At 44.2% G+C, this 27,124-nt stretch overlaps 1 protein-coding gene across 5 annotated transcripts in view; it reads left to right on the top strand.

Annotated features, from left to right (window-relative positions):
• Positions 1-27,124, top strand: part of LOC149140999 (uncharacterized) — a 270,261-nt gene that overhangs the window by 30,892 nt on the left and 212,245 nt on the right. For all 5 annotated transcript variants that reach the window (XM_089447932.1, XM_089447931.1, XM_089447930.1 and 2 more), the window contains one exon: positions 8,983-9,064. In XM_089447932.1, the coding sequence (XP_089304058.1) occupies positions 8,983-9,064 (82 nt within the window). The remainder of the gene's footprint in view (positions 1-8,982; positions 9,065-27,124) is intronic.

The raw sequence follows: 27,124 nt of genomic DNA, 5'->3' as shown, positions 1-27,124 counted from the left end.
GGGAAGAAGGAGATGTTGGAGGAGATCAAACAATAGAATAGGGACAAGAACATTCATCGTGAGTTCCTATTTGGAGAGACTTCAGGGGTCTCACAACAGTACGACCACCCTTCACTAGCCACTCACCCAGTAGCTTTCAGTGGGCCAACCAGAACCACGATGCCCACTTTCCTACCATCAACACCTAGTGAGGAAGAAGGGTCGAATGACCAGATGCCCATGGGAGATTTCTTTAGGGAGTGGCAATCCGTGGGGGAATATTTTCAAAGCAGCCTTGTCGTTCCGAGATTATTGCCAGCTCAAATAGAATGAGAAGGGCAGGTACAGTTGGGGACCAAGCACACAGAGCTCAGAGCTGCAACATACTATTGGGAGGATGTACCTCCCCACATATGATGGCTCTACCAAGTGCACCGCTCGAGCTTGGGTGGAGATGTTGGATACTTATTTCCAGCTTAATCGAATGACGGAGGTGGAAACCATCAAAATGGCTACCTTGCACTTGGAGGGGGAGGCACATAATTGGTGGTTTCATGGCTTGTCCACACTAGGGCATGCCAGTGTGACCTCTTATGAGGACTTCACATGGAGAGTGGTGGAGCGTTTTGATAGGAGGGACCCGGAGGCTCACTTCAGGGAGTTGACCCAACTTAGATAGACTGGCCACCCCAAGCATTACATATCGAAGTTTTTGAGGGTTTCAGTTATGGTACCAGACTTGTTCGATGCCAGGAGAGTGTACACATTTATAGAGGGGTTACTTGAGCCATTGCGTGGACTGGTGAAGTCTCGCAGACCCTCTACCTTGCAGGAGGCTGTGACTTGTGCTAGAGATTTGCAGGGGGCAATCCCCAAGACTAGAGCACCCATTCCATCACAGACTCCCTACCCACAAAAGGGGAGTGACATTAGGCCCCCACCACAGCGAGCAGCCCAAGGGCGTGGGCAGTTAGATGAGGAGACCAAGAGAGACCTCTGGAGGAGGAAACTATGTTTTACTTGTCGGGAGCCATGGGCACGAGCCCACCTATGCACAACAGACAAGGCCCACTACATTGAGGTATTCAAGGATAGTGACCAGGAGGATGATGTGGACTTAGAGTTTGGAGGGGGAGACAATGAGGGTTAGGTAGAGAGGGGACCACCACCACCACCACCTGGGGGAGCACCTTTTGCACCATCTGGGGGAGTCCTCGCTTCTTTGCATGGAATTCCCAATTTTTTTACTTTAAGGATCTAAGGCATAGTGCACGAACAACGTGTCTTAATTTTGGTAGACAGTGGGGCCACCCACAATTTGATTGATGCTCAGATGGTTCAGAGGCAGAGTATCACTACAGAGGAGTTCAAGGGGTTTTTAGTTCTGGTGTCAGGGGACAAGACTATGCAGTGCACTCGATATGTCCCCGTTTTGAGAGTGACCATGGGGAACTACTCGGTGATAGATCATTTTTGTTGTTGTGGATGTGTTGAACACCAATGTGGTGATGGGTATCTAGTGGATCTACTCCCTTGGCCGGGTCACCACTAATTGAAGGAAACTAGAGATGGAGTTCACAGGGCTAGATGGCAATCTAGTAGTTCTTCGGGGCATGTATTTGTATCCTCCATAGTCAGTTTCAGCACACAGGATGGAGGCTGACTTGAGGCATGGGGACATAGCATGGGCAGTGGAGCTGAGGATTTCGGAGGTTGGGGGACAGCCCAAGCCACCACATCCAGACATATAGGCCATCTTGGACAGGTACCCGATAGTATTTGGGGACATACCACCAGGGCAGCCACCTGACAGGGGATTTGAGCACACCATTCAGCTGGAGCCTAGGGTGTAGGCAATTATCACCATTCCTTATAGGCATCCCAAGGCATACAAGGATGAGATTGAGCACACCATTAAGGAGTTGCTAGCATTGGGGCACATTAGGCCGAGTTCTAGCCCCTTCGCTTCATCAGTTATTCTCGTGAAGAAGAAGGACGGGACTTTGCGCATGTGCATTGATTATAGGGTGCTCAACAAGAAGACTTTGAATAACCGCTACCCCATCCCGTGCATGATGAGTTGATGGATGAGCTTAGAGGAGCCAAGTACTTCTCTAAGATAGATTTGCGCTCGGGGTACCACCAGATCAGGGTGAGGGATCAAGACATCCCCAAGACAACTTTTAGGTGCCACTATGGGCATTTTTAGTTTTTGGTCATGCCCTTGGGGTTGACCAACGCACCTGCCACTTTTCAGTCATGCATGGATCATGTATAACGTGGGTAGTTGCGGAGGTTTGTATTGGTCTTCTTCGACGATATTTTGATTTACAATCGGACATGGGAGGAGCATTTGCAGCACCTGGAGATGGTGTTGCGCATCTTAGAGGAGTAGCAATTTTATGCCAAGTTGTCCAAATGTGAGTTTGGACTGACAAAGATGCTCTACTTGGGACACATCATTGGCGCAGATGGAGTGCGGGTGCATGAGGAGAAGATCAAGGCCATTCGGGATTGGGCAGAACCCCGAAATGTGATTGAGTTGAGGGTATTCATAGGCATATGCACCTACTATAGGAAGTTCGTAAAGGTCTTCTCACAACTAGCAACTCCCTTCACAGATCTGACAAAGAAGGGGGATTTTGCATGGACAGACAGAGCGTAGTCAGCCTTTGATCGCCTCAAGGAGGTGATGAGTAGTTGGCAGTTGCCCAGTTTTGGCACTCCCGAATTTTACTCAGTCGTTCACCTTGGAGTGCGATGCATTAGGTGAGGGGGTTGGCGCAATATTGTCTCAGGATGGACACCCCATCGCTTTTGAGAGCTAGAAACTCCTTTAGCATGAGAGGTCATATTCTATTTACGACAAGGAGATGTTAGCCATCATGCATGCATTGGCCAAATTCCGACAGTATCTGGCGGACAAAAAATTTCGGGTGAAGACTAATCACAATAGTTTTTGCCATTTTATGGGGCAAAAGGGCCTCAGTGATAGGCAGTAGAGGTGGGCCAACAAGGTGCAGGCCTACGACTTGGATATTGAGTATGTTAAGGACAAACACAATGTGGTAGCAGATGCATTATCCAGGAGGCCCACGACACTTTCACTCATGAGTATTTGCCATGATTGGAAGGTGCAATTATTGGTGGAGTACTCCAAGGATCGACGGACATGTGAGATTCTGGAAGGTATTCACATCGATGAGTGTTATAGGGTGATGGTCGAGGTCATCTACTACAAGGGGCGCATATTCTTGGTGTCGAGTTCACAGTGGAAGGAGAGGATTCTCCAGGCAGCTCATGACTCTCCACTATCAGGGCACTAGGGGTTTGGGAAGACATATATGATGGTTAAAGAGCATTTCACATGGGAAGACCTCAAGGGGGACGTATTGAGATATATGTAGGAGTGTGAGGCTTGCCAGAGGAATAAGGGGGAGTTGACCCATCTAGCTGGGTTGTTGCAACCACTTCCCATCCCCAAGGGGAAATGGAGAGTATCTCCATGGATTTTATCACAGGGCTCCCTACGGTGCAGGGCAAAGATTGTATTTATGTGGTGGTGTATCGGTTGACCAAATATTCTCACTTATTCGCCATTCTGACACGGTATTTGGCATCACAGGTGGCTGAGTTGTTCTTCAGGGAGGTCTTTTGCTTGCATGGACTTCCTAAGACCATAGTCAGTGACAGAGACAGTTGGTTCATGGGGGCATTCTGGCAGGATCTTTTTAGATTAGTGGGTGTTGAACTCATCCACAACACTAGCTACCACTCGCAGACCGATGGTCAAACTGAGAGGGTCAACAAATGGTTGGAGGCCTATCTTCGGAACTATGTGACAGGGCAGCAGAGAGCATGGATTCAGTGTTACATTTGGGTGAGTACTGCTACAACACCACCCATCACATGTCCATTGGTATGTCACCTTTCCGTGCCTTGTATGGTTATGATGCTTTGTCTTTTGTTGACATTGTTTTTGGAGACAGTCAAGCCTCAAAGGCCAAAGATTAGATCCAAGAGAGCCAATATATCCTCAAGGCTCTGAAGGATAACTTATTGACAACCCAAAATCAATAGAAGATGTATGCGGATAGGCACAAGATTGAGAGGCAATTTGAGGAGGGGGACTTGGTCTTTCTGTAGCTACAACCATATCGCAGTTTACATTGAAGCAAAAGGGGGCTGAGAAGCTACAACCACGTTTCTATGGGCCGTACAGGGTGACTAGTAGAGTTGGGGAGGTGGCCTATGAGCTGTAGCTTCCACTAGGGAGCTAGATTCACAACATGGTTCATGTCTCATGCCTGAAGAAGGTGTTCGGGCAGCAAGTGACAATAGCTACAGAGTTGCCTCCACTTGATAATGAGGGACATCTGGTTCTGGAACCAAAATCCATTTTGAAGACTAGAGAGAGGAAGCTAAGGAGAAGAACTATCATGGAGTACTTAGTAAGCTGGAGGAGCTTACCGTATGAGGATGCCACTTGGGAAGGTGAACACATACTTGAGCATCCAACACTGAAGTTGCTTGCGGACAAGCAACATTTGGGAGGGGAGGACTATAATGTCCCTTCCTAAATTAATTTGTCTCAAGTTTATTTCCTCAATTTTGACATTTTTAGTGACCATGGGACACACAAATTTTTGGGAGAAAGACTTAGGAGAAAAAGGGAGGCTGAAATATTTTGTTAGTGGAGCGTGGGGGCCACACACATAAGGGAAAACTCACTTTCCAAGGAAAGAATTCGAATATCCAGGAAGGGAGGTCGAAGAGCTTGATGGAGGGGCCCATGTGGGAAAGAGAAGCTCACAAATTATAAATAGGAGAAGCTAAGCCTCATTTGTGTCTTTTGCCAATGGAACTTACTCTTGTTGCTTGAGATGCTTAGCTAGGTCACTTTGTTGTTCAACACCAAGTTTTCCAAGTGGAGAGCTCACCCTTTCTTCGGGGACTTCGAGTACCACCCAAGGGAGGTCAAATTGTACCAATTTGGAGAGGAGTTTGGAGGGATTCAGAGCTAAACACTCAGCCACTCACTCAGCTAGTGCGTATTCCAGGAGGACGCAAAAGGGGATATGCTTGGGTCATTTAAGTTGTCTTCTGGGTAGTAATTTCCAAGAGAAATTTGGCATCAGAGATTCAGGGAGAGATCAACCTATTGGAGGAGTTTTGGAGCAGGGGATTTTTGCTTGAAGGCAACATGATTTGGTGCATCCAGGGCCAACGTAGAATCTACTCACTAGGCACACATGGGAGTTTGTGGGACGAGTTTTGGAGCTGGGTTTTGCCAGGAAAAATAAGGAGAACTTTGGGGCAATGTAACTAGGCATTTTGGGAGTGATTGAAGGACTTTTTTTTGGAGTTTGCAGGGAGGCCGTATTTCCCAGCTGTTGGAGGAGGTATTTGAGGCTGAATTTTGGGAGTCAAAACTAGACCAAACCCTTTCTGGGTTTTGGTGGGTTATTTGTGAGGAGCTTGGGGCTATTTTTATAGAATTTTCTGAGCACCGGAAGTGGGGTTTACAACAACTTCTTTTTAGTAGACAGTGTAGTTTTCTGGGGCAGCACCAGGGCATCATTGGAGCAGCTTATTCTATCAATTGAGCTTGCTATTTTATCACCTGGGTCTTGTCAAGCTTGCCATTGAGGCAAGCCTAGGTGCACTCCTTCCACACTATTGTACTATTGCTCCAATTACTTAATAAAAAGGCTCAACTGGTTGTCATTTCTGGAGATTACATGGGTGTTCACTAAATGTTTTAAAATTTTGTGTTGCATGTGTTGTTTTGCTTTGCATATCACTGTTTTTTCCTAATTAGGAACATTACAAATTACCTAAATGGAGAGCCAAGCAAACCACATAAAATTGCTAGATCATGGACCTCCAAAGTCTTCTTGTATTATTATCAAGATAGAATAATTACAACAGTGTTTCCCCAATCTCAAGCTTCCAACCGTCTTTTGCTCAAGAGAGGAGCACTACATTTATAGAAGAATGGGGGAAGGTCCCAATGTGAGGAGAGTTTCCAAGTGTCCAAGTGATGATAATCCCAAGAGAAGATCGAATTGATCCAAGTGGCAAATCAGATGCTGTGTATGGCAGCAAAGAGAGGGCAGCGTAGCTATGAGGGTGCTGTGTATCTCCAAGTGGCTGAGCAAGGTAAGTGTGGAATGACGGCTCTCAAAAGAGCTCGAGTTCTCTTCAAGTGTCCAGCACATCATCCAAGGAAACCACACATGTTCCCAAGTGTGCTGCGTGTCTCATGAAGGAGCAGCCAAGTCTGATATGCGTACAGCTGAAGGGGGAAGTGTAGGAGAGCTGGAGCTGCATATCATCTGTGGGCTGCCAAGTGTGGGAGTCCAAGGGGAAAGTGCAAGTGGCTATGCCACATGACCCCTCAACTCTAGTGTCATGTTGGCTGCCAAATCCATGATCAAAAATCGTGGAGAACTTGGTCTCCATGTGGGCAACAAACTCAGCCTTGCTGGCTAGCTAACTCAAGCTCAAACTCGGCCTCTTGACTCAGCCTTAGATCATTACTCAACTGACGCTTGATTGCTTTGTCACTTCACTTCAAGTGACCACCTTCACATTGCATGGGTACCATCCACATTTAATGCATGCTATCCTTCAAGCAATCATGGTATATTGCTAGATGGCTCATAAATGTTTTAGTTCATGTGTGAGGGCATTGTATGAGTCAAAGGATGGATCATATGATTAATCGAAGCTTATGGGCCCACAGATCCATATTGATGGCACCCTTTAAGCATATAACATGAGATTATTCTTCACATTATAAGAATGCATATTACCTCAACATATGTGCCACTTTATGCACATGGGAAATACAGAATGGGTCTAAAATTTAAATGAATAAACGGGGGATTAGAACACTTAGGATAAAGTAAATTTTTAATTTGCATGAGTATATGTTACTCTACCATGGTATGAAGTAAAGGTTTATAAGATAAAAAAGGAAGTGGTTCATAGTGACATAATTGTCTTTACAAGTAGGCTAATGAGGAGCATGCCACATAGTGTTCTGTGAATCTGTACCATGAGAAAAGAAGTGGTATCTCCAAGTATGCTCTGTCATAAACCTAAGTCAGTTAAAAAGGATCATGAGATGTATGCGTGTTAGGCTAGGTTAACTGCCATAACACCAAAGAGTATCTCACAACCATCAAACAAAATATCAAATGAAACCAAAAATCCCAAGGCTCCATCAGCCAAGATATACCACCATGAAGAAGGAACCAACCATGACAATCCACCACATAAGCCACTGCTCGTCCCATGCTACTAGTAACCACCTCTAACATTGCAACTTTTGGAAGGCTAGAATCATCATTCCATCCTGCAAAAATCCACATCATATCATCAAAGTCACATGCACGTTGCCCATACAATATAGGTGGTAACAGAAATCTACACAGAAATTTCTTGAACTACCAGTAAACACTGGAAAAGGGATGCAAGAAGAGGAATAGACCTGGGTGGCTGCCAAAACTTCCATACATATCTGAAATTTGTAGTGAGAGCCATGAGCTTTGTCAATCACTTCTTGATCTTCTTTTCCACACTTTGAGTAATCATATTTCAGAGGTCTTTGAGTAAGGATTGGAAAACAAGGGCATGCCAAAGGAACTTAAAAGGTCTCACCAAGTTAGTTCTAGGAGCATCTCTAATCACCAAACGAAACAGGTAGATCCTGAAGACTTTGCATCCCATTATATTCTAAAGGTCGAAGAATCACAAAAAAAAATGGAGGTTGTCCATAGTGTATAGTGAAATAGCTGTCTGCAAAGTGGCTATTCACTAATTGCCCAGTTCCTTATTCCAAAAGAGGAATGCCTTTAAGGAAGCCATAGGTCAATTGATGTGAAATGAGGTAGCACATTTATTCAGCAACCATGACATAGAGAAATGGGGCCAATAGACAACCCTGTTGGATGGCTAAAGAGTTCCACATCCTCCAATTTACATTTGTTTATGGACAGGTAGGTTGAGGCCTGGAGAAAGATAATTGCCACTCTAAGAAAGAAATGACCAGAACTCAGGTCCTTAAGTAAGGACACTATGAGTGACCACTAAACCATGTCCTAAGCTTATTCAAAATCAATATGAGCAGAGACACCTAGTTCAGTCCATGCCTTTCTACACTACTGTGATAATATCGAGAATAAGTTTCCTTTTAATGAAGCTCATTTGCTCTGGATAAATTATCTTAGGCATGATGCATTTGGTCTGCATAGCCAGGGTATTGACCGAAATTTTGTATATGATATTTAATAGTTCGACCTGTCTCTAGCTAGTAATGAGTTCATGGTCCCCAGACTTGGGAATGAACTTGAATATTCCTTTGCTAATACAAGCCCCCAGTAATTGTGTTTTAATAGATTCCCTGTAAACTTTAAACAAGTTTGGCCTGATAAATCCCTTGTGGCCTTTTAATATTTGCATAAACATTTATATAATCCTAAAAATTCAAGTTGTCCTTGATCTTCTACATTAGAGCAGCTGCCAGTTCATCCCAAGGTACTGATTTCTCATACAATCTTTGTCGCGCCTTTGTATTTTGGTTTAAGTTCTTTGATCCAAATTGTTTCTTTAATTTGAAACAGTCCTATTGATTGAGATTACTTGGGTACAGCCGCCTATCTTATCTGCCTTGCAAGAAATCTACTCTGTCACAACTATTGTGAGACAGTCCGCTGATTGAAATAGCATTCATTTGTCAATTAGATAAAACTTAAAAGGCTCACATGGATATGCTATACAATATCATACAAATAAATATTCATATTTATCCTCTGCTGGAAATTGTCAGCAACCAACATATAATCCAGTCTGATTCCTGCTTTTATGAGTATGCTTACTGTATTGTCGTGGCTACATTTAAAAAAAAAATCTCACAACTGGGGACTTATTTGTGGGATTTTTTTAGTAAATAGTGTCTGCCATACAGTATTCACTTACATTCAAATTTTTGTGAAGGTTTATGTATATATTCTGTTGGCACTTCGGAAGTGAAGCATCAAGTATTGAAAAGTCAAAAGGCTTTGGATGGTTCTTCAAGGTTGTATCTTGTCCCTTTTCTTATATTTTTATTTTGCTTCCTCTTGTTAATGTGGTTTTGCTTTGATCTCATATGAGGTATATTGTCAGGCTGCTTTGAAAAGAATGGAAGGGATGCCTTTAGCTTGCTAAAATGATTGGAGTTCTTATGCTTATAGTTGTTTTGGTGAGAACATGTCTGAGTCATGAAACATTTTTGGCATGGTCATCATGTCTAGAAGGCATTCCAACTCAAACCGTAGGGAATTTCATCCTATTACTCGTAATCATGAAATCTGTTACAAAAAAAGAATTCCACATGTGTCATGCAAAATCCACAAATAAATCCCACGTGTACAATCTTTATGCAACCAAACATAAACCGGCACATTACATCCCCTGGGGCATTTCATACTATGATTCATTATGATGCAATCTACATACAATTATAATAAGCACATATGTATCATAGAGGTACGGGAAATGAATGCCACATGTACCATGATCATAATACCAAGGATAAATGCACACTTGGAAATGTACCTAAAACATACCATAACTAATTTGCAAGGGACACTCAGATTGCAGAAGGTTCACACCTCAAACTTGTGATTCTAACAATTTCTTGCCGCATTTGGGGCAAATTCCACTGGAAAATGTGTCGGAAAAGGCTCCAAAATGTATAACAGATGGAAACCCTAGGACACTCCGATTTTAGAAGGTTCTTGTTTTGGAATTTTTGGCTGGAATCTGATGAATTTTTTTGGTTAGATCACAATTTTTTGTTGTTTAAAATGTATTTTTGAATGCATATATGGATTCAGCTCCCTGAAAAACCCCTGGGACACTCCAATTGTAGAAGGTTCACACCTCAAACTTGTGATTCCAACAAATTCTTGCCGTATTTGGGGCAAATTTGACTGGAAAATGTGCTGGAAAAAGCTCCAAAACATATAATCCATAGACTTTGGCATTTGCAAAGATGTCTTTGGGTATAAGAACCACTGGAAAATAAAGAACGATGGAATGGAAGGTGTTGCCAGGCCAGTCTTGGGCCGTGGTCCGATCCCTTCTCCGTGGAGGATCATATCATCTTGTATCAACAAAGATGACAGTTCTGAGACGAGAAGACATTAGAAACAGAAAAAGAGATCAGGCCTTTTAATTAGTAAGCTTTGAGGATAAACTTTTCTAAAGGGGGAGACAATGTTATGAATATAATTTATATAAAAATAATGTAAATATAGTAATGATTAATTAGTGAACATTAACTAGTGATTAGTATCGAAGAGGCATGTCTCTAAGGACATGACCATTTGTGAAAGGGTACCTATGTAGGTATATATATGGGACCCTCATTTGTAATCACCATCATCTTATATCTTCTGTACATTTTCTATATTAATATATTACTATCCTATCATGGACATTTACATATACCGGATATTCTGAGTATTCCTATTATGTATACAAACCTTGTTTGTTAAAATATCACTGATATACCAGACATATATTACAATATATTTGACATTTCCAGCCTTAATGATATATCGACCCCCAAGAAGTCTTGAAATGCTGATATGTTAAAAAATATCTTGAGTAAATATGAAATTATCGCTCGGCGAAGGGAAAAAAACTATAGAAGCTGGAAAAACCCAATTTTGTATTTTTATTACTCACCCATCTTTTCTGGAATTTCACAATTTCCCTAATTTATGACCCCTGTCCATATTTTGCTGATGCCGATATCTGAAATATTGCATAATGACACATCATTTGTCCAAGTCGTTGCTCCACAATGTGGGTAACCTCAATGCATTGCAATGTAAATCGATATGATGAATTCCAATAATCTTGAAAAGCTGTATTTCCAACTTCTGTAGGGTTGTACTCCAAATTCCATTGGGCTGCTGTCCAAATTCAATGAGTATATGATCCAAATTTTGGATTCCATAAAACTGCTGCCAGATAGTTGCAATGTGAAGAGAATTGCAATCTGAATAAGGAGATCAATGGCACAACAATAAGAGCCATCTCAGTATCTGCGGACAGAATTGTCCCCCCTACCAACAGACATGCTAGCATCTGAAACCTTTTCCACACTATGCATGTGTGGGCCACCAAAAGCTTGAAATGAATCTTTGTGGATGCTGGGCATCATATAACAGGTGTAAGTTGTAACCATCTCATTGAATCCTTGTTTTGTTGACAGTGAATAATATTTATCATGAGGCAATTCTAACTTCTGATTGGGAGACTTTGATTGGCATGGGATTGATGCTGAAAATGATTCCATTGTTGCAATGTCAGTGTTTCTGCTGGAAACCAAATGGCATGTTGATGGGTGTCCAAAATGAATTCATCTGTTGCTACAAAATCATTTATTGTTTGCAAATCATATTCTCTCTTTTAGAAATCCATTTCGCTTCTGGTGGAAAACATTTTCTTGCTAAGAGCAGGAATGCCAGCTGGTAGTGGCAGCCTTTGGCATCAGGGGATAAAAGACAAACTTGTAGAATTTTTTTAAGGTCCCTGAAGCCCTTCCGGTTTTAGTTTTTCTTGCGCATCACTGTTTAATGCCCACAACCCATTTCACTGTAGCTGATATATAAACATGAATATGCATTCAAATAAAAACACTGCTAGGCTACCTCTGATCTTTGACTTTAAATTTCAGCTGATAACATAAATTTCACACAGGCACACAAATGAACACTTGTTTTCGGTCAATCTCTGGCCCTGGAAAAACCCACAAGGGGAAAACTAGTCTAGAAGAGGATTTTTATTGTTTTTCACAAAGAATTTATTACATCATTAAATACACATCAAGGGTACTTATCTCTCCCTTGAAAATCTTCCCAGCTCCTAGAAATTTATACTACTTGATGAGGCTCATCGATAGGTAAACTATATGGGTCACAATGCCACTCTCCAGCTTATTAAATTGACTTTTCTCACATTTATTTACATATTTTGTTGTATTTTTCTTAGTGAGAAGAGTAAAGGTGAGTTACTATGTCATGTGGCCTAATGTGTGTTAAATGTAGGAATTGGAGCAGTTTTGGGTTGACTTAAGTGCAGGAATTCAGAGTAAGCAAGCAAGAGAGATTTTAGGAGTTGGTCTCCCTCCTTAACTCCTCAAATCATTCGAAGATTCCTCCACCATATCTCATCAGCTCGGTGTCACTGGCAGCCAAGCAAACCGAGTTCATTGGCAGCCAAGCTAGTGACAATCAAGGAAAATTTATTCTCGAGTTAGGGAGCCAAGTATCCCTATTTTTTAGGGAGATGTTGGTAGCTCCAGTTTTGTATAAATAAGAGAGCCAAGGGACTCATTAGGATTCGATTTTTTGTTGTAGCCAAGAGGTCATTTTTGAGCTAAAACACTTTGACTATTATTGTTATGATGGACTTGACACTTTATGATAATGAGAAATTATGTTTTGATCCAGCACTAAGTTGACTCACAGGGTTGAAGCTCTTGGGTTAGGGCCCAAACCTAGCAGCAGAAGTTCCTCTTTTTGTAGTTGTATTATTAGCTTAGAATGATAGTTAGCTGCTAAAGTTTATTTATGTTTTTTTTCTGATTAGCTTAACAAGTACTTAAATTGTTGTTCAACCTTGTTTCCATTAGTTTGAAGAGGTAGATTAGTGTTGCAGTTTAGTGGAGAAATTATACTAGAAAATCTGGTGATAGTGGCCCCTACATCATCTCCCTCATGGGATCATGACTAGGTGACCCCACTCTCACAACCCCAAAAACAGAGTTGTCTTTCGATCATTGCATAGGTTAGGTTTCATTCTTAGCTAGATCATTGTTTATGATTTCTTAGAAGCATCTGTAGTTGTTATCTTGTTTTCTTAAGTTTTCTATAGCTTAACAAGCAATCCATATCATAGATCTAGTCCTTAACAATAGATAGCTCAGCTTCCTCAAATTCAATTCCTCTTTTCCATGTGGGCATGTAGTGATGCATAAATGAAAAGAGAAACAGGTTTTGTCATAAGGATTGTTGATCTGCAGGAAGGGACTCATCCAACTAGCTCCACCTAAGTCTTTTCCACCTTTTGTCGAGGCATACTAGCCCATAGTCCGAACCTCTATTTTCCAGCCACCGTGAGCAACCACCTTAGGTAAATTCAACCTCCTTGGAGTGTTGGGCTTAGCCTTGGGCAATGTGCACCTTACCTACACCTTCTACCACTGTCATACACCCCTCCAACACCTCATCTCACTATTCTTTCCCTCCAAAACCCTTCAGCTAACTTCCTGTAGCAGTTCAGGACATCCTGTAGCAGATTAGGACATCCTGTAGCAGTCTCCTGTAGCGGCTTGTTTTGACCCTGTTTTGATAAAAAATGATAAGATAGCCTAGTATAGGAGTAGCTTAACCCCTCAGCTTGGATCCCATGCCCGTGAGTGCAACCTAGACTAGCCTTCCCATTCCTTTCCCTCCTGCAAGAACAAATAACATTGGCATTTATATTTCTGAAGTTAGCACTTAAAGACTCTTCTTCTTTGCAGATGTAAATGAGATAGTTAATGCATGCATGTGTGAATTCTGAGATGATAGAGTAACTTTCCATTTCTAAGCAGTCCTAATAGTTAGATGATCAATTGCAAGCTTAGCATAATTTCCTTTCTGCAAAGTGATTTGTGTCATTCCATAGCTAGATGATTTATGGCATTACATAGCATTTACCATTTGGCAACTTTCATTTCCTGAATAGACAAGCATTTACTTTCCTGCATTAGAACTAGCTTTACATTCACTATCAATAGTCAGACTCCTTTTAGTCAATAGAGGACTGGTCTGAAACCCTAATGGTCAAGCACCCCAATTGAGAAGTGACATGAGTAGAATGATGCATCTGCTGTGTATATAGCACTGTCACCTCCAAGTTTGTATGAAACCCTAGGTTGATAAAGTAAAGTTGGTAGCCCTAGGAGTTGCAGCATCCTTACTGCAATATTGAGGCTCATCACTTTTTGGCGCTGTTGTCGGGGAGGTGTCTAGGTAGATGTAATTTCTGCTTTTCTTTCTAATTTGCATTCAGTAGGTAGATGTTATTTTGCTTTCCTTTCTGTTTTGCAATTAATTCTGAAAAACACACAAAGAAAAGGAAATTCTTTCATGCCTCGTAGGAGTAGAGACAATTTAGGGAAATTATTGCCAAATACCCCCACACCATCAAACAATCAACCTTCCCTCTTCTTCGGTGGCTGTCAGCTTCCCTCTCTGACTACAGGGGAACTAGAGGACCCATTAGGTGAATAACCAGAGATCTTTGAAGAGCCTATTGGGGAAGAAGAAGAAGAAACCATTCCACACACTTACACCATGGATGAAAATAGAAATGGGACTGAAAACATAAATGAGGGTGCTTTTCCCATTAGAGAGACTAATGGAGATGCTAGGATGAAAAACATAAGCCCCTCTGCCCTTCCTCACTTCCATGGCTTAACCTTAGAGGACCCTGATACCTTTTTGTTTGAGTTTGTTGTCATTTGTAGAGCTTGTGATTATATCTCTGACGACCTGATATTGAAGTTGTTCCCATCCACCCTTAAGGATGCAACCTTGCGTTGGTTCATGGGTTTACTTGGGGACAACATCACTACTTGGGCTCAAATGCAACAAGCTTTCAACAACAAGTACAGGGACTATTGTAGGTCCAAAGACACCAAAGAGGAAATCTTTAGAATGACCTTGGGACATGATGAATCCTTGGAAGATTATGAGGGAAGTTTCCAGCTCAGTTACAAAAGGGCCAGATGCACCCTTGATCCTGAAATGCTCAAGATAGTCCTTCTTAGAGGAATCAGGGAGGACATTTTGAAAACCCTAAACACGCTGTCTGGAGGGGACATTTATCAGCGACTTTATGATGATATTAAGAAAGTTTTCAAAAACCATTCTAGGGCTGCCAGAAAGAAGGGTAGGGCTAGTCTGTAATGTCCTTTCCTAAATTATTTTGGAATAGGATTAATTTCTACATTTTTGGGCCGATTTTGAAGGTGATGGGGCCCATTTGATTTTATTAGGAGGCTAGACTTAGTAGAATTTATTTCGATGTGCTTAATTTGTACGTGGGTGCCACCCACACTAGGAGAATATGCATTCCATGGTTCGATTTGTATGGAGGGGAAATCGATGGTTAAGTGAGGGGCCCACGATGGAGAGAAAAGTGCTCCACAAAATCTATATAAGGAATGCAACTCTCCTCATTTCAACATCTTATCTTTTGACATATTGAACTCAATCTTAGTTGCTCGAGCTACTTAGCCGAGTTACTGTGCTGTTTAGCACATGACTGTCTCTGAGTGGAGATCTCAACCCTTGCTTCGGTGGACTTCGAGTGCCAGCCCTAGAAGAGAGTTCTTCATCTCAGTTCGTAGCAGCAGCAGGGAGACGAGTTACAGCAGTTGTAAGTTGAGTACCAGTAACAGGGGGAGCGTGAGGTACTCCAGGAAGTTGGGGAGACAGGAGCATCCTTCATCATTTTCAGGAGTATAGAGGGCAGCTACAACCAAGAGGGCCATCCTACACGCAACTCTCGTTTCATCGCACGCAGGACTGCGTCATCTCCTCCATGACTCCGCAGTCATTGGAGTGAGACTCTTTGGGGCAGCACCATCTGGGGGAGTTTGGAGCTGGGAGGCTGGGAGATCATTTGGAGGGCCATTTGAGGAGGATTGTTGGAGTTGGGAGAGCAGAGATTGACATGATCAGTCACAACAACAAAATTTGAAATTGGAGGAGGGCCAAGCTGTGAAGGGTCAATTTTTGAAGGTTGGAACCAAGGGAAACCCTTTCTGAGTTTTTCTGGGTTTTGGGCAAGGATCACACTCCTAATTTTATAGAATTTTCTGGGCAGATCTAAGGGGTCAAACAATAGTCCCAACTCAACCAGCAGTTAGAGGAGCTAAGGGGAATTTGGGCCAAAATTCCGAGGTCAACATTTGGCCAATTCCTTCGTGGTTTATTTTGGGTATTTGGTGGAGAAGCCAGGTTTAATTTCCCATAATTTTCTAAGCACCAGAGGTGGGGTTTCCAGTAGCATCTTTGCAGTAGACAACACAGTTTCACAAGGGCAGCGCAAGGCATCATTGCAACAGGTATTTGTGCCATATGGACTTGAGATGTTACCACCTGGGCTTGATCACTCTTGCCATTGAGGCAAGGCCAGGTGCAACAATTCCACATTATTGTAGTTTTCTCCCAGATGATAATAAAATGGCTCAGTTGTTGGTTATTCTTGGACTTTTTATGGGTGTGCATTGAATGTTTCAATTTTATGGTGTTGGTTTTATTGTTTGCTTTGCATAGCATTATTTTTCCTAGTTTGGAACATTACAGAAGCTGTGGCCAGTTCCTCTTCCTCCAACACATCTATCAAGAGTGAAATCGGAAACACGTTGGAAGATTTTAAACGTGAAATGTTGCACACCCTTGCTTTACAAATGGACATCATGCAGACCAAGAGGAAGCAGGAGGAAGCAAAGAGAGCCTTAGCTATCTTTTTCCCTAGATACACTAGAAGGCACCCTAGAAATGAATGTCCATTAAATGTTATAGAGGTCTGCTTGGTCTGTGAGGAAAGCCATTCCACAGATAAGTGCCCTTCTTTGCTTGGATTGAAGGCTATATACCAAGGGGCTGAAGGTGGGGCTGAACAAATCTGTTATATCAATCAAAGGAGGCCTCAAGAACCTCGACCATACTAGCAAGGCATGCAAGGGGCATCCTACTCCTACTACAATCTCAATCAGAATGCATCCCTTCCCCCTTGGTGTTCTCTTGCTCATCCTTCATGGTCCACACCTTCTCCTTGGTCTTATGCATCTCAATACCCTTCCCAACTTGCCAAATAGTCATTTCAGCCATATGCTCCCCCACATCCTCAGTGGAATACCCCATCACTGTTGATTTGGGGTAGCATTGGATGTGCTCTAGGCCTCATATTTTGCAGGGAGGCTTGGGCACATGCATTCCAAAGAAATCATCAACCGTTTTGGGAAATTCCACCTAGAGACGCTTTTATTAAAATAACTAATATTTTTAATGGAAGTCCTAACTCTAAACTTAGGAAAATTAAAATATTAATGGATATTAATCTAATTGTGGGTGTAACTTCTAGAGAAAGACGAAGATCAAGTCAAAGCGATCTGAGCCTTTGATTAGGAGTTAATCTAGGTCGTTGGTTGTTCAACAAGAAGATATAAGAAAGGGCTTGAGGGTCATTTGGAAAACACACCGAGAGAGATCAAGAGATCGAATTTCTGAACTGAGAAATTCTCAGGAGGAAATTCGATTGAGGAGATTTCTTGTAGTTGAGGGACAGGGATAGCATCCAGAGAGAGAGATTTTCTCAGCTGGAGAATCATCAGCATAGAGAGACAGAAAATGATCTAGTAGCCTGGACATAGAGGCTGATGTAGGTCACGATTGGCCACGCAGAGGTAGTGCAGAGGGTGAGAGAGAGTCTGAGGTTTTGCTTAGGAGAGTCAGTTTTAGAGGCTGGGAGCTCGGGTGTGAGATTGGGAGGCTGAGAGTAGAGACTCCGAGCAACAAATTGGTCAGCAGACTGAGTGACGTAGAGCCTAGAGGGGTTGACGCAGAACCTGTGTGAGGACTGCGCAGAGCAAGGTAGGGCCTGCCAGAGGCCATTCATTCAGTATCCGGATCAACCGAGATTTTCTCAGTGATTGTGTAAGGTAATCTCATAAATCTTTCTGCCAGTATTTCTCTCTGTAACAGAATAACCCAACAGATATTCAGAGATGTATTCAAAATTTGCTACTGCTTAATAATAATAAACCCTCAGGATTGCTGCATTGGTTTTCGCTCATTGGGTTTTTTCGGGGACATTTGTCCAAAAATATTGGTGTCTATTGGGTTGTATTTTCTTTCTTTCTCAGTATCTTGTTTCCGCCTATAATTTAATTAAGTGAAGGCTGTAGTAGTATTTGCTTCGATATTTACTGTAGAACACAGTAAATAACTTGTATGGAATAACAAGTAGGAGAAGTAAACATCAGTTTACTGTAGTAGGGATTCCTGTTGTGGAATTTTCACAATCACAAGGTTTGAGGCCTCCATTCAACCAACCTCCAACCTTATTGCCTCCACCTCAATCTCAACCACAACTCCTTCATCCTGCTCCACCTAAGCAACCTCAGATGCCAGCTCAACCAAATTCGAACTCGAACAACAAACAAGCACAACAGGTCTATATTGGAGAGACATCCTAACTTGGATAACCAACCTCCATCTCCACCTGAAGAGATTGAAGAGGGAAAGGAAGAGAGTGTTCCTAAAGCCAATCCACCTCCTTTTCCTAAAAGATTGATCTATCCTAGTCAACACACCCCAGAAGAGACTGAACTTCTTGTTGGAATTTCTAAGTCTAACTATTAGAAACCCTTCATGTACTTTTCTGATTTATTTCTGCCTACTTGTTCTGATTAATTAACAAGTTATTTACCATGTAAATACTGAAAATAAATACAAGTACATGCTCAACACATTACAAATCATCAACTGAAGGAAACAAAACAAGCACACAAGTGACACCGTTATTTTTGGACTAATGTCCGCAGAAAAACCTAATGCGGGAAAACCGGTGTAGCTACATGAGGGTTTGTATTATTAAGTAGTTTCAGAATACAATCTGGATGCCAAAAACCGGCTCACCCAACAAAGAATATCTCGGCAGTAGTATCTCTCTACTCAGAAGCAAATATTCTAGCTGAAACCCTGGATAAACACTCCGATAGCTCCTAGCTCCAATCTGCCTCACAAAAACCCCAGCGTCAGCTTTTAGGGATTGCATCAGCCCTTTCTGACCCAGCGTATGCCCAGAGTCACCCTGGCTTGCCCTGCGTCAGCCTCTGGAGGCACTGCGTCAACCCTTAGAGCCTCTGCATCACCCACGCTGGCTCTCTGAGGCACTCGCAGCTCCTGGCTGCCTCTGCGTGAGCCCTGACTGGCTCTATGTGAACCTCTGGCTGGCTCTGTGTCCCTCTCTCCCGGCTTCTGCGTCGATCCTCCTGGTACTATCTCTGCCTCTATGCTTTTATATTCACTACCCCTCGCTGCAAATTGACCACTAATTCGACTTTTCTTAGCAAACCCCGCTTTAGAAAATTGAATCACTGATCACTCTGGTGTATTCTCCAAGTGACCCTCAAGCTTCCTTTTATACTTTTCTTGTTGACAATTCAACGGCCGAGATTAAGTCCCTAATCAATGACTAAGATTAATTATGGCTTGATCCATGACTTTTGGACCATTTTAACATAGTTTTATATTAATACACATTAATATTTTATTTTCCCTAGGTTTAGACTTAGGGACTCCATTAAAAATATTAATTATTTTAATATCTCCCAAACTGTTTAAAATCTTCCCAAACTATTTCTGGGTATTGGAGATCTCATGTGCTTTATCCTCTCCACTAATTTTCGTAGCTAAAGCACATCCGATGCTACCCCAAATCAACACTCCCTCTTAGTGAGGACTGTGCTCTAGTAATACTCCTCACTGAGTATCACCCTGATCATTCGGCATCGATCCCTGTGCTGATGCTAAGCCTGCTACCCAACATCCTTTGCACTGCTGCATCATGTACTGCTACCCATGGCCTTGCCACTGCCACTGCTACATCTGTACGACAACTCCCTCTACATCTGTGCTGCTGCCCATGGCTTGCCACTGCCATTGCTGCATCTACACTGCAACCCCTCTCATCATGCTGCATCGTGTTGCCCATAGCACTGCCACTGTTGCACTGCAACTTAGTTACTGAGAAGTAAGTAAGTGATCTCCCAACTCTGACATCTTTGTCAGGCTAGAGACACCCTCGATGCTGAAACTCCCTCTGTCGCTGACAAGTGCTCCCTCTCTGACCTTTGCGCTACTGCAACAACTCTATGCATCTTGCATTGTTGCCTCATGCTGTCCTGGGAATCTTGCACTGTAGCTCCTTCTATCACTCCATCCGCATCCGTCTCTACAGACATCCGCCAGTCCTGCTACTCCTCTTCAGGGCTCCCATAGCAAGGTATAATCCAAGAGGTTGGGTACCTCGAGGATCCTGCCCCTCATCGCCTGTAGTCCATCTGACTATAGCTCGATGTCTCCCCACTTCCACTCAAGTGGCGTGTTAGCACTCATGGCACAATCATCATCTGTCTCTGATTCCTTCTCCACCCTTGCTGGTGCAGCCTTGGTCTCGGAAGCCTCTCCTTTGCTCTTCTTCCTCAGACATTGGCTTGCATAGTGACCCAATTCCCCACAGTTGAAGCATTTGACCTTGGAGAGGTCCTTCTTCTTTTGTTTCTCCTGCTTTCCCTCATATGCGAGGGCAACATCCTCCTCTTCCTCCTTCTTGACTCTGATCCCCTTGCCGCTGCTTCCCGCCTTGCTTAACCTTCTGATCTCTTCTTGGTGAAGAGCAGCCCACATTTCCTTCCAATTTGGAAGGGTTGCCCTGCCCAACGTGCTTTGGACAGACACCTTCCAGTCTTCTGAGACTGCGTTTAGGGATGTTCTCACCATCAATTCTTGAGCCGGCGTGGCCCCTATGGAAGTCAGTTGATCCTGGATCTCCTTCAATCGACCGAGGAAGATGTCGATCTGTTCTCCCTTCTGCATCTGGTATGACTGCAGCTGATTTTCTAGTAGCATCTTCCTCTGCACGGAAGTATGCTGATACAACTTCTTTAGGGCCTCCCTCATCTCATGTGTTGTATTCTTCTCGGCAATGTGTGGTACTACATGGTCCTTGACCCCATCAAGGATGATGCTCTTGGCCATCGCCATTGCATCCTTGTACTTATCATTATCAGCCGGGTCAATTGGGACCGCTATTGTCCTTAAGGCGAATTGCTTGAGACGGTTCTTGTCTAGAATAGATAAGATTCTGGCCTTCCAGACCATGAAGTTTGAGGCTCCATCCAGTCTGTCCTGGTCTCTTACCCCGTTCACTGCCATTTCGCTGCTCCTCTACTTCCCTTCTGGAAGTTTTCGGTGTGACTCCCTCTGAGCCTCAATTTCCCTCCTGGAAAACCCTCTGCCAATGTCGAGATGCTCGCACTCCGATCCTTAGTGCAGCTGCGCCACTGATCTGAATTTCTTAGCTAGAAATCCTCGGTAGCTACTCCTTCCTCCTTGGTCTTGCCCTATTAGGTACTGTTCTGACTACAGTATCCCACCAACTTCACTCTGCAACTTACCCACAGCCTCCTAAGCCCCAGCAAACTGAAGGTTAGAGCTTCTAAGCTCTGCGCAATCCTAACACCAGCAAAATCCGCACCTCCTGGCCACGGGCATCAATCCTTCCTAACTAAGAAAGATGACCGGGCACTGTGTAGGTCGAGTCTGCTCCCCTCTGCCACTGCGCTGATCCTCTTCCCGGCTCAAACTTGATGATGCAGGCACTGCATCACCCCTTCCTTGCTGCTTCTTTGCTAGGGACAACCTCTGTCACTCAGAACAGCTATTTGCTGCTGCTGCTCTGCTCAGCTGATGTCCTCAGTTCTCTTGTGATCTGCAAACACGCTCTGATACCATGTTGGAATTTCTAAGTCTAACTGTTAGAAACCCTTCATGTACTTTTCTGATTTATTTCTGTCTACTTGTTCTGATTAATTAACAAGTTATTTACTATGTAAATACTGAAAATAGATACAAGTACATGCTCAACACATTACAAATCATCAACTGAAGGAAACAAAACAAGCACACAAGTGACATCATTGTTTTTGGACTAATCTGAGGGTTTGTATTATCAAGCATTTTCAGAATACGATCTGGGTGCCAAAAACTGGCTCACCCAACAGAGAATAATCTCGGCAGTAGTATCTCTCTAGTTGGAAGCAGATATTCTAGCTGAAACCTCAGATAAACACTCCGACAGCTCCCAACTCCAATCTGCCCCACAAAAAACCCATCATCAGCCTCTTGGGACTGCGTCAGCCCTTTCTGGCCCAACGTCACCCTGGTTTGCCCTACGTCAGCCTTTGGAAGCACTGCATCAACCCTTAGAGCCTCTGCGTCACCCACGCTGGCTCTCTGAGGCACTGCGCAGCTCCTGGTTGCCTCTGTGTGAGCCCTGGTTGGCTCTGCGTGAACCTCTGGTTGGCTTTGCTGTAATATCCCTTATTAGGGGTATCCTTCAAACACAAGCAAACTCCAACCACAGATGGATTGGGAGGGCGGTTACCAGATATGTCGCCTCTGAAAAGAGGACGAGATCTGGAGGCTACTTGGCCCTTTCCAGACTCTGTCTAAGAGTATAGGAGAAAAACATACAAGTGGTATAGTAGCCGGGAAGCTCAAAGAGATAAAAATAACAGTAGTGCAACATACAATAATGTATACATGGAATATAAGTAGATACTCGAGAAATGCAGAGAGAAATGCTAAGCCATTTTATTATACTGAGTAACGGAAAGAGTACAAGAGGTGATCAGAAAGATAGCACCTCGACTTGCACAAGGCAAATGAAGAAATACACTCAGAATGGTAAGGAAATGGCCTCTCTCTGAACTGCGTCCAAGCTGCCGGAGAACTGTTGTGCTATTGCTACTGTTGGAATCAAGTGAGGATTTGGGGCTGTTCCCCTCCTCAGAAAATGTTGAAACTCTGGAATCAACCTCTGCTCAATAAACCCAGAAAAGCCCAGAAAGTTTTTCTAAAATATCTGACCCCTGAAAATCACCCTCTTGAGGATCTACGCTGTCCCTCAAGACTCTGCGCTACCCCTGAAGAGAATCCTTCAAAACTCTACCCAAGACTCTGCCAAAATCCTCCAATATGCAAGGGCTGATCCCTTGCTCAATCTCCAAGCTCAAATCCTTCACATAAACCCAATCTAGAGCTCCTACCAAAAGAGACTACGTCCTCCCCTCTCAAGACTGCGCAGTCATCAAAATGCTTAGTTCCTCAACTCCAGAGATCGCTCCTCCTGCAAAATACTGATGTAACTACCTTGCCCGAGCAGGCACTCAAAGTCCCCTGGGGCTAAGGGTGAGATCTCTGAACGGAGACACTCGATGCACTAAACAGTGCCGCAGATAGGCTAAACAACCAGCGTGCTCTAAGTCGAAGTGACTAGCTCAAATGCAACCTCATCCAATGACCAAAATGAGTAGGCTCCTCTCTCCTTTATAGCATTGGCCTCTCTCAAAACCCTAAGGCCCACCTCCTCCACGTAGCCTCTCTCTTGCCACGTGCTCCTTCTCCATCTGCGCAGTCCCTCCAAGTGTCTACGTGGGCCCTCTTCTCTATGTGGTCCTTTGGCCCCCTTGGCTCCCCTTTTAAGTTACGACGTTGTGCTATTAGGGAGTGACTTTATTCAAAAAGTGAGTTATGACCCCCTTTTCTCACCTTTTTATTTATAAATAACTATAGAAGGCAAAATTGAGCAAAATCGAATATTCCAATTAGCCATGGCTAATTAGGAATATTACAGTCTCCCCCAGCAAAATGTTGCTTGTCCTCAAGCAACTGAAGTGATGGATGCTGCAAAATTTTCTCACTCTCCCAAGTGGCATCCTCATCCGGTAAATTCTTCCACCTCACCAAGAATTCCCGGACCGTCTTGCTCCGCAGCTGCCTCTCCCTGGTATCAATAATAGCCTCTGGCTGCAACACCAAATGCCCCTCATCATCCGTGGGTGGTAGCTCATCTGTCACTGTCACCTGCTGCCCCAATGCCTTCTTCAGGCATGATACATGAAAAACGTTATGAATCTTGCTGCCTTGGGGCAGCTCCAACTCATACGCAACCTGTCCAATCCTGCGTATCACCCTGTATGGCCCATAAAAGCGGGGCTTGAGCTTCTCAACTCCCTTCTGCTTCAGTGACGATTGTCGGTATGGCTGTAATCGTAGGTAGACCAAGTCCCCTACCTCAAACTGTCTCTCCACCCGACCCCTGTCAGCATACAGCTTCTGCTGGTTCTGCGCTGTAGCCATATTATCCTTGAGAGCTCGGAGAATATCCTGACTCTCTTGGATCCAAATCTTGGCTCTCGGAGCCTTGCTAGCACCAAACATCACGTCAGCAAAAGATAAAGGATGATATCCATACAAAGCATAGAATGGTGACACATCAATGGACATGTGATGTGTAATGTTGTAGCACTACTCTCCCAGATGGAGCCACTTCAACCATGCTCGCTGCTGCCCACTGACATAGTTACACAAGTAGCCCTCCAGCCACTTGTTAACTATCTCTGTCTGCCCGTCCGTCTGTGGGTGATAACTGGTACTCGGTGTCAACTCCGTCCCCACCAACCGGAAAAGCTCCTGCCAAAACCTGCCCATGAAACGGTTGTCCCTGTCACTGATGATGGTCTTAGGAAGACCATGTAGCCTGAAGACCTCTTTGAAGAACAGCTCGGCCACCTGCGCTGTTGTGTAGTGTGCGGATATGGCGAAAAAATGTGCGTACTTTGTCAGTCGATCAACGACGACAAAGATACAATCCTTGCCCTGCACCATGGGCAACCCTGTGATGAAGTCCATCGAAATACACTCCCATTTCCCCTCCGGAATGGGAAGAGGCTGCAATAACCCTGCGGGATGGCTCATCTCCCCCTTGTTCCTCTGGTAAATATCGCACTCCCGGATATGTTGGAGTACGTTCTCCTTGAGGCCCTTCCATGAGAACCTCCCTCTAATGGCCCTGTAGGTTTTGGTAAACCCCTGATGGCCGACTAGTGGTGAATCATGTGATGCCTGAAGTATCTTCTTCTTTAGCTGAGATCCCTTAGTCATGAAGATCCGGTTCCTATAGTAGATGATCTCATCGATTACCCTGTACTTGTCATCCGCCACCTGCCCATCCAAAACCTCACATGCAAATTTTTCCTTGGAGTACTCTACTAAGAGTCGAGCCCTCTAGTCTGTGTCCAAGCTCATAAGAGACAATGTGGCTGGTCTACGTGAAAGGGCATTTGCTACCACGTTGTTCTTACCCTTGACATACTCAATGTCAAAGTCATATGCTTGGATCTTACTGATCCACTTCTGCTGCCCCTCCTGTAGCTCTTTCTGCTCCAAAAAGAACCTGAGGCTGTTGTGATCAGTCCTCACCCTGAACCTTTTACCCACTAAATACTGCCAGAATTTGGCCAATGCATGCATAATGGTCAGCATCTCCTTATCGTATATAGAATACAACCTCTCGTGCGGAAGGAGCTTCTGGCTCTCAAAGGCTATAGGGTGACCTCCCTGCATCAACACTGCGCCGATCCCCTCTCCCGACGCATCACACTCCAAAACAAATGGCTGCGAAAAATCCGGCAATGCAAGCACTGGGCAGCTGCTCATAACCTCCTTGAGCCTGTCAAAGGCTCGTTGCACTGTATCCGACCAACTGAATGCCCCCTTCCTCGTCAGATCTGTTAGGGGTGCAGCAAGCTGTGAGAAACTCTTGACGAACTTCCGGTAGTAAGTACAAATGCCAATGAATCCCCAAAGTTCTGTCACGTTTCTTGGCTTCGGCCAATCTCTGATGGCCCTGATCTTCTCCTCGTGGACTCTCACTCTGTCCACCCCTATGATGTGTCCCAAGTACAACATCTCTGTCAACCCAAACTCACACTTGGAGAGCTTGGCATAGAACTGCTGCTCCAAGATGCGCAACACTGTCTCAATGTGCTGGAGATGCTCCTCCCAAGTCCTGTTGTAAATGAGAATATCATCAAAGAAAACCAACACAAACTTCCTTAAGTGACTGCGGAAGATGTGATTCATGCAGGACTAGAATGTAGCTGGGGCGTTGGTTAGCCCGAAGGGCATCACCAAAAACTCAAAGTGCCCATAGTGACACCTGAAGGCGGTCTTGGGAATGTCCTGCTCCCTCACGTGAATCTGATGGTACTCCTCTCAACTCATCCATCAACTCATCGATCCTGGGTATGGGGTACCTGTTCTTCAGGGTCTTCTTGTTCAGGGCCCTGTAGTCAATGCACATCCTCAATGTGCTGTCCGTTTTCTTCACCAACACCACGGAAGAAGCAAAAGGACTTGTACTCGGCCGAATGTGCCCAAGAGCCAGCAACTCCTGAATGGCCTGCTCAATCTCATCCCGGTAGGCCTTGGGATGCCTATAGGGGGTAGTAATCACTGCCTGTATGCCTTGTTCAAGCTCAATGGTGTGCTCAAACCCCTGGTCCGGTGGCTGTCCCGACAGAATCTCCCTGAACACTGTGGCATACTGGTCAAGGATGGACTGTATCTCTAGGTGCACCGTCTGCCCTGTAGTCCCTGCCTCTAATGCACGCAGCTCCACTGCCCACTCTACGTCTCCTTTCTGGAAGACTGCCTCCATTCGATGAGCCGAAATAGTCTGAGGCGGATATGTGTGCTGTCCCCGTATCTTCTCATGCCTCCCTGTCTTCTCATCATCCCACTCCATCTCTAGGGCCTTCCAATCTGTCGTGACCTTCCCTAGAGTGATAAGCCACTGAACACCCAGTATCATGTTGGTGTCCGGAATATTGACCACGAAAAAGTGGTTAGTTAGTGTGTAGGTGCCAATTGTCACTGATAACTCTGGGACATAACGGGCACACACCATGGTCTGATCTCCTGGGACCAAAACTGAAAAGCCATCGAAGCTCTCTGTCTGTATACCTCTACGCTCAACCATCTATGCATTGATAAAGTTGTGGGTTTCCCCACTGTCAACCAAAATTGATACTCGCTGGCCACGTACTGTCCCCCGTACGCGCAGCGTCAAATACTTGGGAACTCCTCGCAATGCTGCAAGGGCCCCTCTGGTAGGTGTAAAAGCTGACCACTTGCTTGTGGTGATGGAGGTGGCAAAGGATCCTGCGCGGTATGACTATCTCCTGCCTCCACATCATCCTCCTCATCCTCTTCCCCGCTGCTCTCGGAGAAGAGCTCAATAAAATGTGCTTTGCTAGCAGCACATCTATGTCCCGGTGCCCACGGCTCCTGACAAGTAAAGCACAACCGCTTCTTCTTCAGCTCCTTCCTGGCATCATCATCAATTTGTGCTCGTCCTGGATTCCCCTTTGGAGGCAGAATCCTCACATCCT

This window comes from Pinus tabuliformis, chromosome X, assembly GCF_031772625.1.
Source record: "Pinus tabuliformis cultivar Carrire ecotype Pingquan chromosome X, CPIR1, whole genome shotgun sequence".
In the NCBI taxonomy this organism is placed as follows: domain Eukaryota; kingdom Viridiplantae; phylum Streptophyta; class Pinopsida; order Pinales; family Pinaceae; genus Pinus; species Pinus tabuliformis.
This window is presented reverse-complemented; position numbering and strand designations above follow the sequence as displayed.